General features: G+C 58.7%; 6 protein-coding genes across 6 annotated transcripts; 4 read left to right on the top strand and 2 right to left on the bottom strand.

Annotated features, from left to right (window-relative positions):
* Nucleotides 1-18: 18 nt before the first annotated feature.
* SPBR_05784 (MFS transporter, ACS family, pantothenate transporter) lies at nt 19-1,783 on the bottom strand (the record flags this gene model as incomplete). The annotated part of the gene is made up of 2 exons (XM_040764047.1): nt 19-1,261; nt 1,341-1,783. 2 exons carry the CDS (start codon nt 1,781-1,783, stop codon nt 19-21), a joined length of 1,686 nt encoding a protein of 561 aa, XP_040622025.1.
* A 2,959-nt stretch (nt 1,784-4,742) lies between these two features.
* Nucleotides 4,743-5,921, top strand: SPBR_05998 (alpha-ketoglutarate-dependent taurine dioxygenase; the record flags this gene model as incomplete). The annotated part of the gene is made up of 1 exon (XM_040764260.1): nt 4,743-5,921. One exon carries the CDS (start codon nt 4,743-4,745, stop codon nt 5,919-5,921), a length of 1,179 nt encoding a protein of 392 aa, XP_040622024.1.
* An 815-nt stretch (nt 5,922-6,736) lies between these two features.
* SPBR_05728 (glutaminyl-tRNA synthetase) lies at nt 6,737-8,704 on the top strand (the record flags this gene model as incomplete). Its single annotated transcript, XM_040763991.1, has 1 exon — nt 6,737-8,704. The coding sequence occupies one exon, from the start codon at nt 6,737-6,739 to the stop codon at nt 8,702-8,704; it is 1,968 nt and encodes a 655-aa protein (XP_040622023.1).
* A 418-nt stretch (nt 8,705-9,122) lies between these two features.
* Nucleotides 9,123-9,863, bottom strand: SPBR_06169 (DNL zinc finger domain-containing protein; the record flags this gene model as incomplete). Its single annotated transcript, XM_040764431.1, has 1 exon — nt 9,123-9,863. One exon carries the CDS (start codon nt 9,861-9,863, stop codon nt 9,123-9,125), a length of 741 nt encoding a protein of 246 aa, XP_040622022.1.
* An 886-nt stretch (nt 9,864-10,749) lies between these two features.
* On the top strand, nt 10,750-13,519 carry SPBR_05602 (cullin 3; the record flags this gene model as incomplete). The annotated part of the gene is made up of 2 exons (XM_040763865.1): nt 10,750-10,782; nt 10,865-13,519. 2 exons carry the CDS (start codon nt 10,750-10,752, stop codon nt 13,517-13,519), a joined length of 2,688 nt encoding a protein of 895 aa, XP_040622021.1.
* Nucleotides 13,520-14,335: 816 nt separating this feature from the next.
* Nucleotides 14,336-15,581, top strand: SPBR_05977 (uncharacterized protein; the record flags this gene model as incomplete). Its single annotated transcript, XM_040764239.1, has 2 exons — nt 14,336-14,708; nt 14,794-15,581. The coding sequence occupies 2 exons, from the start codon at nt 14,336-14,338 to the stop codon at nt 15,579-15,581; spliced, it is 1,161 nt and encodes a 386-aa protein (XP_040622020.1).
* Between the last annotated feature and the right edge of the window lie 138 nt (nt 15,582-15,719).

Raw genomic sequence — 15,719 nt, 5'->3', positions numbered from 1 at the left:
CCCTTTTCCTCCAGTACACTAACCCGACTTCTCGGACACCGTGACCGGGACGGCCTTGCCGTCGACCGCCACCACCTCCGACTCGACGCCTTCGCCTTCGCTCCGCTCTTCGATGCCGCTGTCTACGGCCGCTTCTTGATCACCGCCCGCGTCCGGCTGGACACGCGCCTTTTGCTGCAGCTCGCGCCGGTGCAGGAAGCGGATGATAAAGGCAACGGAGATGAGGCCGACGCTGATGAAAATCTCGGTGACAAAGCCCTTGTGGTAGTTGGGCGCGTCGACGGTCTGCCAGATGATGAGCGGCAGCCAGGCCTGGACGACGTAGGCCATCTCGTTCATGGCGCCGGTGACGAGGGCGCGCTCCTCGTTGTCGTCCTTGCAGATCTCGTGGGCCCAGGCAAAGGTGAGCCCCGAGATGCCGCCGCCGAGATACGCCAGCAGGAAGCAGGCCCACTTCCAGCTCGCGGGGATGGTCCAGACGGAAAAGCTGACGTAGACCACAAAGTTGGCGGCGCCGGCAAAGACAATGGGCGGCCAGCGGGCGCCCTTGAAGACGGTGTCGGAGGTCCAGGCGTACACAAAGGTGGAGACGACCTGGACGACGGACGCAAACGTCGGGTAGACGTTGTACTGGGTGACGGAGTAGCCCTGGGACTTGAGCCAGAGGGCAAACGCGGGCTGGCCGCCGAAGCCGGCGCCGTTGTTGAACAGGATGTACAGGAGGACCAGCAGGTACAGGTGCCAGCTGCGGAAGATGCGCGCGAGCTTCTGGCGCGTGTAGGGCGCGCGGTTGGCGCGGCCCTCGAGCTGCATGCGGCGCTTGGCAATGGCAATCTCGTCGGGCGAAAAGTACCAGGCACGCGTGATCTCGGGCACGTCGGGCAGCATGAAGAAGCCGGCAATCGCAATGGGCAGCGAGATGATGGTGTCGATGATGAACAGCCACTGCCAGCCGCGGTACCCGCTGGTGCCGTCGAGGTGGTAGACGGCGGCCATGAGGTAGCCCGAAAACATGGTGCCGATGGCGCCGGCGGCGTGGAAGATGCAGGACCGCTTGGCGAGCTCCTCGCGGCGGTACCAGGAGCCGATGACGTACTGCATGCCGGGGTAGAAGGTGCTCTCGGCGAGGCCGACGAAGAAGCGCAGGACGTACAGCTGCGTGACGTTGTTGCACTTGCTCGTCACGATGGTCAGGACCGACCACAAGACCTCGCAGGCGGGGATCCAGATGGACGGGCGGACGCGCGTGAGAATGAGGTTGCTGTCTGCGTGAGACCGGAGAACAGGTACAGGTGGGAGGAAAGGAAGAGGAAAAGGGGCCGCAATCCCGAACGACCTACCTAGGAATTTCGCCAATGACATAGCCGACGGTCCAGCAGGTGGTCATGTAGTTGAGCTGGTTGCCAAAGAGGCCCAGGTCCTCGCGCATGCCCGACACAAAGGCGTTGTTGACGTTGACCTGGTCGAGGTACTTGAGAAAGTAGCCGAGCGACGCAAACGTCAGCACGACCGCGTCCAGCTTGAACAGGAACTTGCGCTCCTCGGGGCTCTTGTCGAGCGTGTCCCAGAAGTTGGACCGCCACGTCTGCTTGGGCGTCTGGGCCACGAGCCGCTCGGCCACGGCGCGGTTGGCCGCCGTCAGGCCGTCCTTGTCGACATCGTCGTCGGAGGGCGACGCAGAGTGCAGATGGCCCGCGTGGTCGGCAGTGGGCGCGGTGCTGTCGTCGGCAGTCGTCGACACTGGCGTGGTCTGGCCGACGGCCGTCTTTTCGTCGTTGGCCATGGAGTGAGCGTGCGTGCGGGGAGGGTGAGGTGATGTTATGGTACAAGAAAGTGCAATAAAAGGAAATAGAAAAGTGCAGGTAAAGAAGCACCAAATCACTGGGCAGGAAGAGACCTGCAAGAGTGCACGCGGCACACGCGGAATCTTATATATGCGGCAGGGCGGTGACGATCTGTTGACAGCTGCATTGCACGGCCTGCATGGGAGCACGGATGATATGATGCAGAACTTTGCACGCTGCTCTCGCTGGACGTCAGACATTAGATATTAGACAGGGAGTTGTTAAGAATCTGCTAATACTCCGTAATCTTGTCATACATTGCATATTTTCTAGCACATTGTAGACTGTTTGTATGGCAAAGATAGACACCAAGATTCTCGTCTACTCGCCTGGCCAGAGAACTTGTCCCGTGTAAGTCAGTCGACCTAGCTGATCCAGACCCAAATCCGTCCATAATCACTGCAGCCAGGCCACCCATAGCTTGACCGCACAGCTACAAATGTACAAATGGTATGCATGGCATCCGGTTTTTTTTTCTCCTTTCTACTTAACCTCTAGGTCTCCGAAAATATGTCTCCGTGCCATGCATCCATCTGGTGAACCCACAGTATACGCGTTTTGGTTACACGCCCGCCGATCATCTCCTCTTCCTGACCCAACCCCATGTACTTTGTATGTCGTTGCGTGCTTTGCCAAACGTCGCCTCTTCCTGTTTCCGCGAGCCTTCCCCGAGCAGTTCGAGGTCAGCATGGATAGGTTTATCGTTGCAACGGGGCCACAACGTTCAGTCTTGCTTTTCCTCCGGCTCCATCATCGTTGTCTCTCGACTCTGGTTGGACAAAAGCCGATGAGGACGACGACGTCTGTGATGATGAGATCTCGCTCCCCACTGAAGCCATCGTTATTGCCTGCGACGATGGAAACGAAAATGGGCAACCCCGGCCAGGCCGTGGAGATAAATGGTCCGATGGAACAGGAAGTGTCGTAGTCGCCCTCCATTCGGCGGGATCCTCTCGGGACGTTTTGCACTTGGCAAACTATCGGGCGGCACAAGACGACGATGCTGAAGATATATTTCAAATGGGCAACTACGAACCGCATCCTACTGCTTGTGCTGTCTGCGAATCTATAATGAATACGAATCAGACTGAGACTGAGCGCCTCAAGAGCTTCAAATCCGTGAATGGAACGATTTACGAAAAACAAGATCGAATCTAGCCAAGACAAGAACAACAGCCGGTAAGCGCGTGGGGGCAACGGGGCATACTGTAGAGGAGACAATTTAGAATTATCGACAATACGACTACGCTGCGGACGAGACTGAACCAGGACATGCGCCGGGAAAGACGTTTAAAAAGACGTTGGGTGTCGTCTAGAGGAGACATGGAGCCCAAACAAGCTCAACGGCGCTTTCCTGTACAGGGTCTAGACAAAGGGGAAAACGAGCGGCATTCAAATTCAAATGTATCGGCCGTATGCAAACGTCGTGACGGCTGTCATTTTCTTCCTTTTTTTTTTTTTTTTTAAGTTTAACTATTTCCCATTTCTGCCCTGCCTTGGTTGCCGTTTCTCTTCCACTTTCACGAAGGTCACCGTATCGAGTGGTAAAAGCGCAGTACCCTGTCCAATCGCCGCGCCAGTTGGAGATTTGCAGAGGCCCAGGCCAGATCACACAATCGACCGCCCACGCATTGCGCCACTCCCGTGCTGATGGTGTTAGTGAGGAGTTGGAGCTAGGAAGGGGACGAAATGGATGCGAAAGGCAATAGTATCAAATGTCAGTAATTGAGAATAGAGAGCGAAAAAGGTGGGGGGCAATAAAACAAAATAAATAAAAAAGAAACAGCAAAGAAAACGAAAAAGAAAAAGAAAAACAAGAATATCTAAAGAAGGGCAAGGCACAAAATAAAAAGAAAAAAGAAAGAAAAAGAAAGAAAAAGAAAGAAAAAGAATAGAAAATCAAACACCTCTCAGTCCGCTGTTGTGGCTAGTTTGTCATCTCACCTCCCCACATCCTTCTCCAAAAAAGCCATCCTCTTATATCCCACGTTGGAGCCGACAAGTTGTCTGTCCTTCTATCTCCAGCTAGCTTTAGTCCCTATCCTCTTCTTTTCTCGTCTCACAAGTAACTGCTGCACAAATCTCGTCATCTGGCCCTTGAATTTGTTCATCCCACCAGCGACGATCGCCTACATTCTCCAGCAAATCTGACTGGCGTGCAGAGTCCGAGAAGCCTGCCTTAGACTCCGTACTCCGTACTCCGCACTCTTTTGTCACCCTTTCTCTGCTCCTCCTTGCATTTAAGACGTTCCGTCTCCCCAGCTTGTCCTGCCTGGTTTATAAGCAAAGCCACGAAAGAGGGGTTGTCGATGCCCATTCACCATAGCCTTGGGTCTCTGGCCTTGGTCTCTTCTTGCCTCATCATGGGATGCCCTTTCCCACGGCCTTCGGACCTTTTGCTCGCCCTGTCTCTGCGACACCTGCCTTGCGACATCCTTGACTTGTCCTCTGCGCACGCCAAATGCACACAATGCTCACGCGATGTAGCCGAGCCTTCCTTCCGTGACGCCTTTGGAGCTAACGTATTGAACCCAAACAAATCACAGTCGACGAAACGACGACACAACCGATAGTGGCCTCTGGAAAGGGTAGGCCGTCGCTCCCAAGTGTGAGGGGTAGTGCTGTGTCGTCTTCGGCTGGCATATGGCGTCGAAGTCGGGATTGTGAAGGGTGGGCAACTCAAGTGTGCTTATGAGATCATGAATGCGAGAGTGACTTGCCGTTGATGCTTCCCCGTTATAAAAGCAGGTATTGCGCCTGGTCCTGTAGTCGTTCGTATTGCTGTATACACCCAACTCACCTGCAACTCGTCAAACGTACAAGACACCCAAAGAGGCATCCCGTCTTGTGTCCCTGTGACAACCGTTCCCCAACACAACCTCCACACGCCCATACACAATGGCCCCTGCTCCCATCGACCCGTCGATTGTCGACGTCGCCGAGCCCCGCAAGGACACGCTCGGCCTGCCCAAGACCGCCGCCGACCGCCTCACCAAGGCCGGCATCGACCTCTCCAACGGCTACCCCTACCGCCCCTCCCGCCCTCTCTACTTGGACGACGTGTACAAGATCCGCAGCGAGGACCGGCCCTATGAGGACGCGGGCGCCCGCGCCGACAAGAGCAAGAGCGCGCTGCTGTCGGCGGCCACCAAGGTCACGGACCTGACGACGCACATTGGCACCGAGATTGAGGGCCTGCAGCTGAAGGACCTGACGGACCAGCAGCGCGACGAGCTGGCGCTGCTCATCGCCGAGCGCAGCGTCGTCTTCTTCCGCAACCAGGACCTGACGCCGCAGCAGCAGCGCAGCCTCGGCGAGCACTACGGCCTGGTCGAGGTGCACCCGCAGGTGCCGCAGGTGCCCGGCGTCGAGGGCGTCACCGTCATCTGGCCCGACCTGCAGGCGACGGAGCGCTCGGCCGACTTCCGCCACCCGGGCGGCGCGTCGCGCTGGCACACGGACCTGGTGCACGAGCACCAGCCCGCGGGCATCACGCACCTGCACAACGACACGGTGCCGCCGATTGGCGGCGACACGCTGTGGGCCAGCGGCTACGCCGCGTACGAGAAGCTGAGCCCCGAGTTCCGCAAGATCATCGACGGGCGCCTCGCCGTCTACCGCTCGGCGCACCAGTACCTCGACCGCAACAAGCCCGAGGCCGGCCCGCAGTACATTGAGCGCACGCACCCGCTCGTGCGCGTGCACCCGGCGACGGGCTGGAAGGCGCTGTGGGTCAACCGCGTCATGACGGAGCGCATTGTCGGGCTCGACAAGGCCGAGAGCGACGTCATCCTCAACTACCTGTACGACGTCTACGAGCAGAACGTTGACATCCAGGTGCGCTTCAAGTGGACGCCCAACACGAGCGCGCTCTGGGACAACCGCATCACGATCCACAACGCGAGCTGGGACTACGGCGGCCGCCACCCGCGCCACGGCACGCGCGTGACCTCGCTGGCCGAGAAGCCCTTTTTCAAGGCCGACGCGCCGACGCGTCGCGAGGCGCTGGGCCTGCTCGACGCGTCCGAGAAGAAGGAGCTCGGCCTGACCAAGGCCATCAAGGACTTTTCCATCTAAGGGAGGGTCAATGACAGTATGATAGACACGAATGAATAAAGTGTTTGAACGTTTATTGCCACGTTGGCTTGTCGTCACTATTCGTAGACGTTTGTTTTGTAGTCAGTACATCGCACGTGCCGTCGAGCGGAAGCCAACGCGCAGACACTCGTGTATTCCGCCAAGGTCATCGATGGCTGTCATTCTCCGTAACTGTCCGCTTTCCATCGGCTGCCGTGATCGAAGCGGCATGTAACGGCTGTTGTAGACATTGTGTTTGTTAACTGTCATTGAGGCAGTGAAAAAAGGGGCGATGCAGCTTCTCGTGCACTCCTGCACACTTACACGGTCGCACCTGCCACAAAAATTGGCCCGCTAATCCATTTTCGGCGTGCTACGTTCGAGTGACTTTGGCCGAGAAAAGGAAGGTGCGGGGCGGAGTCCAGCGGTTCGTATGTCTTATCTCTTATCGCGCCAAAAAGCTTCAGGCATTTTAAGTGTTTCAGGGAGGGGAGAGGCGAGCCTGAGAGAGCAAAACACGGGAAGCATTGAGTCACTCGACCACCACGGCATTGATAGACACATCGGTCAACAGTCCATACACGACAGAGGACGACCAGCGGACTGGTAAGGGCGACAGACGATTATAAGACGACCAACTCGACCTTCTGTCCATTCTCTCTTCGCTGAATTCTGACTCAACTTATCCGACTTAAAACCTTCAAAACAACACCGACCGAGCACGGTATCTCGCCATTGAGAACGCGGCAGTCCTCCTACGAGCTGCGACCCTCATAGCATACGACCTACACCGACCAACACCGACCACCGCCACCATGGCCGACCTCGTGGACAGCACGGCCAAGCTCCAGCTCGACGAGGAGACGGGCGAGATGGTGTCCAAGGGCGAGCTCAAGAAGCGCCTGAAGAAGCGCGAGAAGGCGGCCGCGACCGCCAAGGCGAAGGAGGCCAAGGCGGCGGCCGCCGCCAGCAACCCGGTGGCGCCCAACCCCAAGCCGGCGGCGGCGCCCAAGGCCGACGAGCCGAGCATCGACCCGCAGCAAATGTTCAAGGTTGGCTTCCTGGATGAGGTGTTCAAGATCCGGCCGATGAAGCCCGTGCGCACGCGGTTCCCGCCGGAGCCCAACGGCTTCCTGCACATTGGGCACGCCAAGGCGATCGCCGTCAACTTTGGCTTCGCCAAGTACCACGGCGGGTCGTGCAACCTGCGGTACGACGACACGAACCCGGAGTCGGAGGAGCAGGTGTACTTTGACGCGATCCTGGACATGATTACGTGGCTGGGCTTCCAGCCGCGCACGATCACGTACTCGTCGGACAACTTTGACCGGCTGTACGCACACGCCGAGCAGCTGATTGAATGCGGGCGGGCGTACGTGTGCCAGTGCACGGACGCGGAGATCAAGGACCAGCGCGGCGGCGGCGAGGGCCGGCCGCGGTACCGGTGCAAGCACGCGGAGCAGACGGTCGAGCACAACCTGACAGAGTTCCGGGCGATGCGCGACGGCAAGTACAAGCCCCAGGAGGCGTTTTTGCGGATGAAGCAGGACATTGCGGACGGCAACCCGCAAATGTGGGACTTGGCGGCGTACCGCGTGCTGGCGACGCCGCACTTCCGGACGGGCACCAAGTGGAAGATTTACCCGACGTACGACTTTACGCACTGCCTGTGCGACTCGTACGAGGGCATCACGCACTCGCTGTGCACGACCGAGTTTGTGCTGAGCCGCGTCAGCTACGAGTGGCTCAACCACACGCTGGGCGTCTACGAGCCCATGCAGCGCGAGTACGGCCGCCTGTCCATGACCGGCACCGTGCTCTCGAAGCGCAAGATCTTGAAGCTGGTGGAGTCGGGCATCGTGCGCGGCTGGAACGACCCGCGGCTGTACACGCTGATTGGCATCAAGCGGCGCGGCGTGCCGCCCGGCGCCATCCTCGAGTTTGTCAACGAGCTCGGCGTCACCACCACCAACTCGGTGATTGACATTAAGCGCTTCGAGCAGGCCGTGCGCAAGTACCTGGAGCGCACCGTGCCGCGGCTGATGCTAGTGCTAGATCCTGTGCCCGTGGTCATTGAGGGCGTCGAGGGCGGCGAGGGCGGCGACGAGGCGGATGCCGATGCCGATGCGGCCAACCTCGGCGGTCTCGACGGCAAGGCCCTGTCGATCCCCTTCAACCCCAAAGACCCCAAGGTCGGCGTCCACGACGTCGCCTTCTCGCGCACCATCTACATTGACCGCGCCGACTTCCGCGAAGACGCCGACCCCTCCTTCTTCCGGCTGGCGCCCGGCAAGTCCGTCGGCCTGCTCCAGGTGCCCTACCCCATCCGCGCGACGTCGTACACCAAGGACGAGACGACGGGCCGCGTCACCGAGATCCGCGCCGTGCTCGACCGGTCGGCGGGGACGAAGAAGCAGAAGACGTACATCCAGTGGGTGCCCCCCGTCGACAAGGGCTCGCGCCGCGCCGAGGTCCGCGTCTACAACCCACTCTTCAAGTCCGACAACCCCAACGACGCCGAGGGCGGCTACCTGGCCGACATCAACCCGGACAGCGAGATCGTCTACCCGGACGCGCTCATTGAGTCGGGCTTCGACGAGGTGCGGCGGCGGGCGCCGTGGCCCGAGGCGGCCGGCGAGAGCGAGCTGGGCAAGGGCGGGCCCGAGAGCGTGCGGTTCCAGGGCATTCGGGTGGCGTACTTTGCCGAGGACTCGGACTCGACGGACGAGAAGATTGTGCTGAACCGGATTGTGGCCCTCAAGGAGGATTTGGGGAAGAAGTAGGCGGGGAGGGGGGGCGTGAGAAAATTATGATGAGGAGTAACAAATGTTTTATCGCGGAGTACGATGGGTGGGACATTGCATGGTACGCACGACGGTGGAACGGGCAGGATACGCAATTCACTGGGAGCAGATTTGTAGCCATTCGCAATTATAATAAAGCACATTGTTACATTGCAGTGCACTTTTGTGTCTATGAAAGAGAGATGCCTTTTGTTCCGTGCCAAGTCTAAAGGCAAAAGGAGAAGGGAGATGTGAGAAACTGCACAGCAGCACAAATGCAAATAAAAAAGAGATCCAAACGCCTTTCAATCCCGTCCCACAGTATGATCCCAAGTCCAAACGCCATGTGATATATTCATAACCAGCTCAGCGGCTCTTTCCAACGAATTCTCGTTCCTCGTCTTTTCCCCATTTCGCCTCACGCCTTGCCGGCGCTCGTAAAGGTCGACCCGGGGGCCGCCTCCTTGTCGGCCCGCTTGTCCTTGTCCTTTTTCTCGTTTGACTGCGGCAGCATCACATCCTCCGCCGCCAGCCGCGTCTGCCGCTCGCTCGTCGTGCCGTCCTCCCAAAACTCCACGTCGCCGTCCTCGCCCAGCGTGCCCTTTTTCACGAGCTGGCCCTTTTCGCGCAAAATGTCCTCAATCGTGCGTCCACCGCCGCTGCCGCCCTCCTTGCTCACATTGCCAAAGATGCCCAGGTGGTCACTGATGATGTGCCGGTTGCGGCACGACGGGCAGGTGATGAGCACAGAGCCGTGGTGGTACCCTTGCTTGGAGACATGGTGGGCCGAGCGGGTGCCGCAGGGCAGGCAGGTGAACGTGAGTTCGTAGTGCGGTGCGAGGCCAATCTTGTTGGGGTTCTTTCCCGAGCCGGCGACGCTGCCGCGCTGTCGTGCTGGCATGGACGGAGTGGACGCCTCAGACAAGGGATCGGCAGGTGCTGCCGCCTTGGGCCGCGGAATGTTGTGGGCGAGGCGGACGAATGTGCCAGCTGGAGACGACGCTAATGGAACTGGTGCGGGCGCCGGACGTCGGGCGAGGCTACGGAGAGCAGAAGAGGACAAAGACGAGAACGAGGCAGCGGCGGGCGCTGTGCCGCGCTGCGCAAGAGTCGAGAGAGGCTGCATCGCAAGACGCGACCAGGCAGTTCGAGATGCCATGACGAGACGCTGGTATAGGAGGCTGATCAGGGTTGCTTTGTTATCGTTTGGCAGTGGTAGGCGTCACGCGTGAGACGAGAAGAGAAACGGTGTCAGCCAGTGGTGTGTTGATGACGAACTCGTTAATTTGAACTTTTGTTTTTTATGATTTTCTGCCAGCGGCTTCTGCGACGTTCTCTCGGCCTTATCGATAAGGCCTCCGCCTCCCGCTGTTGTGGACCCAAAGCCTGCTACTAAACGGGCGGCGTTGGGCAGGCCAAGCCTGTAATTGGACAGAGCTCCAGGGTCAGTGGACAGGGTCAACAGGGCAGGCACGGCCGCGGGGTTCTTGCCCGGCTTGTCATTTTCAAATTACCACGGGCAAAGGAGACTTTCCTAACTTCACCCAACATCTTCTCATCTTCTCATCGTCGACTCCGCACTGAACGCGCTACGTCATAGCCTCACGACAACATCCCCGAGTACTGTCCGACAGTGTTGCGCGCCGAGCACCTTCCAGCCTTAACAGTGCACTCTTCTGCGTCGCCCACCTCTGCCGCTAATTCGCAGGCACTTCTGTATATAAGCCGACGTCCTCTTCTCCTCGATTCTCTTTTTGCCTCTCGTCTCGGCGTCTCTCACCTCTTTTCGCTTCTCGTACCTGACAATCACCTGAATGGATTGCTTCAGCGTCTTCGCCGAAATCTCTTTACATATCCATGCGCCGGTATCTCTGTCCTAGCTACCGACACAACTTGTCCCGACCTATCGACAGCGAGCCACGCCAAAGCTATTGTTTCATCCTTTTCACGTTTATTTTCTACCTTTTACCTATATACCGGAACCAGAATCTCGGATTTTACACTCACGCTTCTGTCTCCTCACGTTTTCACGACGGCCGCCCACCATGTATAAGGGCAAGATCCGCGCACCCCGACGAGTATGTCAATGGTGAAATAGCCTCTATTTTATATTATTTTTTTGTCGTTCTGTAAGGACATACTAACCCGGTTTCTGTCCAGGTCGGTGGTGTCGCACGCGCCGTGGGCGGCGTGGACGATTTCGAAGAGAACTGGGGCCTCATCCGCGACGCCCTCGACGACATCCACAACCAAAACGCTGGCAAGCTGTCCTTTGAGCAGCTGTACCGCGCCTCGTACAAGAGCGTCCTCAAAAAGCGTGGCGAGGAGCTCTACAACCGGGTCAGGGGGTTCGAGGAGCGGTACTTTGCCGACAAGGTCATCTCGCAGATCTGGCCGCTGGTGACGCAGGGGCTGGTGGCTGTCAGTCTGCACAATGCCGCCAGCACGACGGCACACAGCCGACGCGAGATGGGCGAGCGGCTGCTGCGCGGGCTCAAGGAGACCTGGGAGCGGCACAACATGTCGATGAACATGGTGGCGGACGTGCTGATGTATCTGGACCGCGACGCGCAGGACTCGAACCGGCCCTTTATCTACGCGACGACGATTGGCCTCTACCGCGACCACATCCTGAAAGCACCGCTCCCACCATCCATATGGAACCGCCAGTCCGACCAGTTTGCGGGCAGCGGTGCGGACGGCCATGCTCTCGCCAGCGGCATCAACGGCACCACCAGCGGCACCAGCGGATCCGACGGAACCAGCGGAACCAGCGGCAGCGTCTCCTACCAACATCCCACCATCTACACGACCCTCGCGGCCGTCGTGCTCGACCAGATCAACATGGACCGTGACGGCGAGATTGTCGACCGGCCGCTCCTGCGAAGCTGCGTGGCGATGCTCGAGGCGCTGTACGAGACGGACGAGGAGCAGGAAGACGACAAACTCTACTTGACCATGTTCGAGCCGCAGTTCCTGCAGGCGACGACCGACTTTTACAAGGCCGAGTGCGAGCGGCTGCTGCGGGACGGCGACACGCGGGTCTGGCTGCGGCAGACGCGGCAGCGGCTGCGCGAAGAGCACGACCGCTGCGGCCACACGGTGTCGCAGGAGACCTTGCAGAAGACGGCGCGCGTGCTCGAGGCGGAGCTGATTGCCGCGCACCTCGAGGAGTTTCTGGCCATGGACGGCACGGGCCTCAAGGCCATGGTAGACGACGAGCGCACCGACGACCTCGCCATCCTCTATGACCTGGTGGGCCGCGTCGAGAGCAAGCAGGTCGTGCTCCGGAACGCGCTGCAGGTGCGCATCATTGAGATGGGCGTCGACGTCGAGAAGACGCTGCGCGAGACGGACTTTTCGGTGGCCGGCGAGGCGCCGCTATCGGCGTCGGCGCAGCAGACGGCGGCCGCCATCAAGTGGGTCAACGACATCCTGGACCTCAAGGACAAGTTCGACCGGCTGTGGCGGGACTGCTTCCAGCAGGACCTGGCCATCCAGTCGGCCATTGCCAGCAGCTTCACCGAGCTGTTCCGGCTGTGCACGCGCAGCGCCGAGTACGTCTCGCTGTTCATCGACGACAACTTCAAGCGCGGCCTGCGCGGCAAGAGCGACGCCGAGATCGACGCGGCCCTCGACAAGGCGACGGTCATGGTGCAGCACGTGACGGAAAAGGACATGCTGGAGCGCTACTACCAGAAGCACCTGGCGCGGCGGCTGCTGCACAACAAGAGCGAGAACCCAGAGGCCGAAAAGCTCATGATCTCGCGCATGCAGTCGGAGCTCGGCAAGGCCTTTACCAGCAAGTTTGAGGGCATGTTCAAGGACATGGCGACGTCCGAGGAGCTGACGCGCGACTATGCGAGCTACGTGCAGAATCTGGGGTCGACAGAGACGGCCGGATCATCTACGGCCGACGATGCGGACGGGGATGGCGCGGACGACGGCGTGGGCGCCGACACAGCGGCGCCCATCGACCTCGGCGTCAACGTGCTGACTAGCAACAACTGGCCCCCTGAGGTCATGGGGCGCTCGTCGCAGCTGGAGGCGGGCCTGTCGAGCGCGCCGGCCGGCTGCACCTACCCGCCCGAGATCCGCCGGCTGCAGGCCAGCTTCCTCAAATTCTACCTGCGCAACCGCAGCGGCCGCGTGCTCTCGTGGGTCGGGTCGGCCGGCAGCGCCGACATCCGCTGCGTCTTCCCGCGCATCCCCGGTTACGACAAGGGCCCGCTGAGCCGCGAGCGCCGCTACGAGATCAATGCGCCGACGCACGGCATGATTGTCCTGCTGCTCTTCAACGAGCTGCCGGCCCGCGACGACGGCTCGACGCCGGCGCTGTCGTTCGACGAAATCCAGGGCCGGACCAACATCCCCGCCGCCGACCTCACGCGCGCCCTCGCCTCGCTGTGCATCCCGCCCAAGTGCCGCGTCCTCCTAAAGAGCCCCTTGACCAAGACGATCAAGCCCACCGACACGTTTGCGTTCAATGCCCAGTTTGCCAGCAAGTCCCTCAAGATCAAGGTGCCCGTCATCAACGCGCTGTCCAAGGTCGAGGGCGAGGACGAGCGCAAGGCCACCGAGGACAAGAACAACCAGACGCGCTCGCACACCATTGACGCCGCCGTCGTGCGCATCATGAAGCAGCGCAAAGAGCTGACGCACACGGCGCTCGTCACCGAGGTGGTCACGCAGCTGGCGAGCCGGTTCCGGCCCGAGGTGGCCATGGTCAAGAAGCGCATCGAGGACCTGATTTCGCGCGAGTACCTGGAGCGTATCGAGGACTCGGAGCCGGCGGCGTACCGGTATGTTGCGTGATGGGGGAGGGGAGAGGGGAGAGGAGGAAGGGGGGGACGTTGTTCTCCTTCCTCTTGATATTTTATTGTTTGTTTTGAGTTGTATTGTAGCGTTTTGGTGCATCGTCTTTTACAGCATGGCGGGTTCTGGCGTTCTGGGAGGTGAAGATGATGCTATGCCTTCTATGATTCAGGCCAATAATATGAAATTGACGCAAAATGACGACATAAAAAGGTGAAGTGAAATTGTGTACCATGACGATGCACTCCGCAGAGGTGGAAAGCAATCGAGAGCAGCCAAATGTGAAAGGCGACTCCACGTTCGGTGAATATGTTCCCTCCTCTCACCCTTTCTCTTCGACAGCCAACCGATATCCGATATGGCAATGGTCAACATCCGACGCTCTCACCGTCGAGCTCAGAATTCGAAACTGTTTATCTGCTGCTTAGTTCGCGTGATATTTATTTCGTCTTTTTATTTTCATTTTTGTGTCTCTCTCTTTTTTTATTATTCTTTGGCCACGGCACATGTTGCGGTGCACCAATATCGCACACCAAGCATGACGTTGTCGTCTCACTCCTGAATAAAACACGATAGGCCCCATTCGTGCAGCGGGTAAAGAACACAACAGAGTCTCGATCAATCGAGCAGATGAAGGCCTTGTAAAATCTTCACGTGAATGGCCAGCGCATGTATCCTATTGTATCACGTGATAGTGTTGATATTTGAATCCGGCCTTGTTGCGAAACTACTTTATGCGGATTGTTCCCTCGACATCTTCCAGACAACCCACGCCGTGCGAAATCAAAAATGCCAGCATGACACCAGCACGCCGCCATGGCAATTGGACACCAGTCCTCATTGGAAGGCATCTTTGACTCGCCGCACCCGTCCGTTGTTTTTCACGATGCAGCCAGCCGACGCCATGCCGAGGAACTGTTTTCCTCGCTTCTAGACCAGCTCGAGGTCGATGGACTTGGCGATGGACATGGAGATGGAGGTGGACACGGCTTTCGTCCCGTCGTGATGCTCCGCGTCATGCATCAAGTCAGCCTCTCGCAGCTCTCCAAAGACCTCTTTTTAAACTACTTTTTCGCAAGTATCCGCGTCGACATGGCAGTCGGCATGGCCAGTACTATTGACATCAAGGACGTTCGATCTCGGGCCGTCGAGTTTGCTCAATTTCTCAACGGTAGTTTCTTTGGCCCTCGTACGTGGTTTTCTCTGTTTCCCTGCCCGCCTCCCCCGCCCCCTGTTTCTTCCACGCCACCCACCGCACAAACTCACCAGAACAGTCAAGGCCGCGGGAAAGAGAACGCCCCAGCCTACGCCTGCTTCGTTCTCGGTTCCCTTCCTATCGTCAGAACAGAGTCTTCCCGGGTCTGAATCTCGCGTCGCGACCCTACGACGAGATTGCCTGATCCGGGACAGGCATCGGTGTGTTATTACGCGACAGTTCGATGAGAACGAGGCGTTTCGTCGCACCAAGAAGCACGGCTACGATGCGGCCGACGACGATGGCGTCCGCTTTGCCGACATGCCCGAAACAGACGAATTTGAGCTGTTGGAAGTTGCCCACATCCTTCCCCACTCACTCATGAGCATGGCCAACGACGACGACAGGAGCATTGCACGACGCAACGCACTAGCCATTCTTGAAATGCTGGATACTGGCGTTCCGCATCTCTTTGAAGGCGCCAGCATGGATCGTCCAACAAATGCCATCACCCTTACCTCGGGTTACCACAGCGTCTTTGGCTCCTTTCGGACATTTTTCGAGGCCATGGACGGGCCACTGCATACGTACCGCATACAGTCTGTTTTGCAAAGCAGGGGACGCAGGCCGTTACAGCCCATCACCAGAACTCTGTTTTTATCGGACACGGTCGATCCGCCCCTCCCGCGTTTGCTAGCCGTGCACGCTGCCATCTGCCGCATCTTGCACTTGAGCGGCGCCGGCGCCTACTGGGACCACATTTTCCGGGAGGCCGAAGACGAGATGGCCAACGCGGATGGCTCTACCAGTCTTGGGCCGTTGGTGACGCTGCGCCTCGGCGGCTGGTGGGATGGCAAGGTCGTGTGATTGCAACCGTCGCGGGGGACAGGAACTAAGTGCAAGCAGCAACAGTGTTTGTACGATACCACGTACCACATACCACATACCACATACCACATACCACATACCACATACCACGATATTATGATATCAAGATAATACGAC

Source organism: Sporothrix brasiliensis (assembly GCF_000820605.1).
Source record: "Sporothrix brasiliensis 5110 chromosome Unknown Cont15, whole genome shotgun sequence".
Classification (NCBI taxonomy): domain Eukaryota; kingdom Fungi; phylum Ascomycota; class Sordariomycetes; order Ophiostomatales; family Ophiostomataceae; genus Sporothrix; species Sporothrix brasiliensis.
Note: the sequence above shows the minus strand (reverse complement) of the source record. Positions and strands in the feature narration are given on the sequence as shown.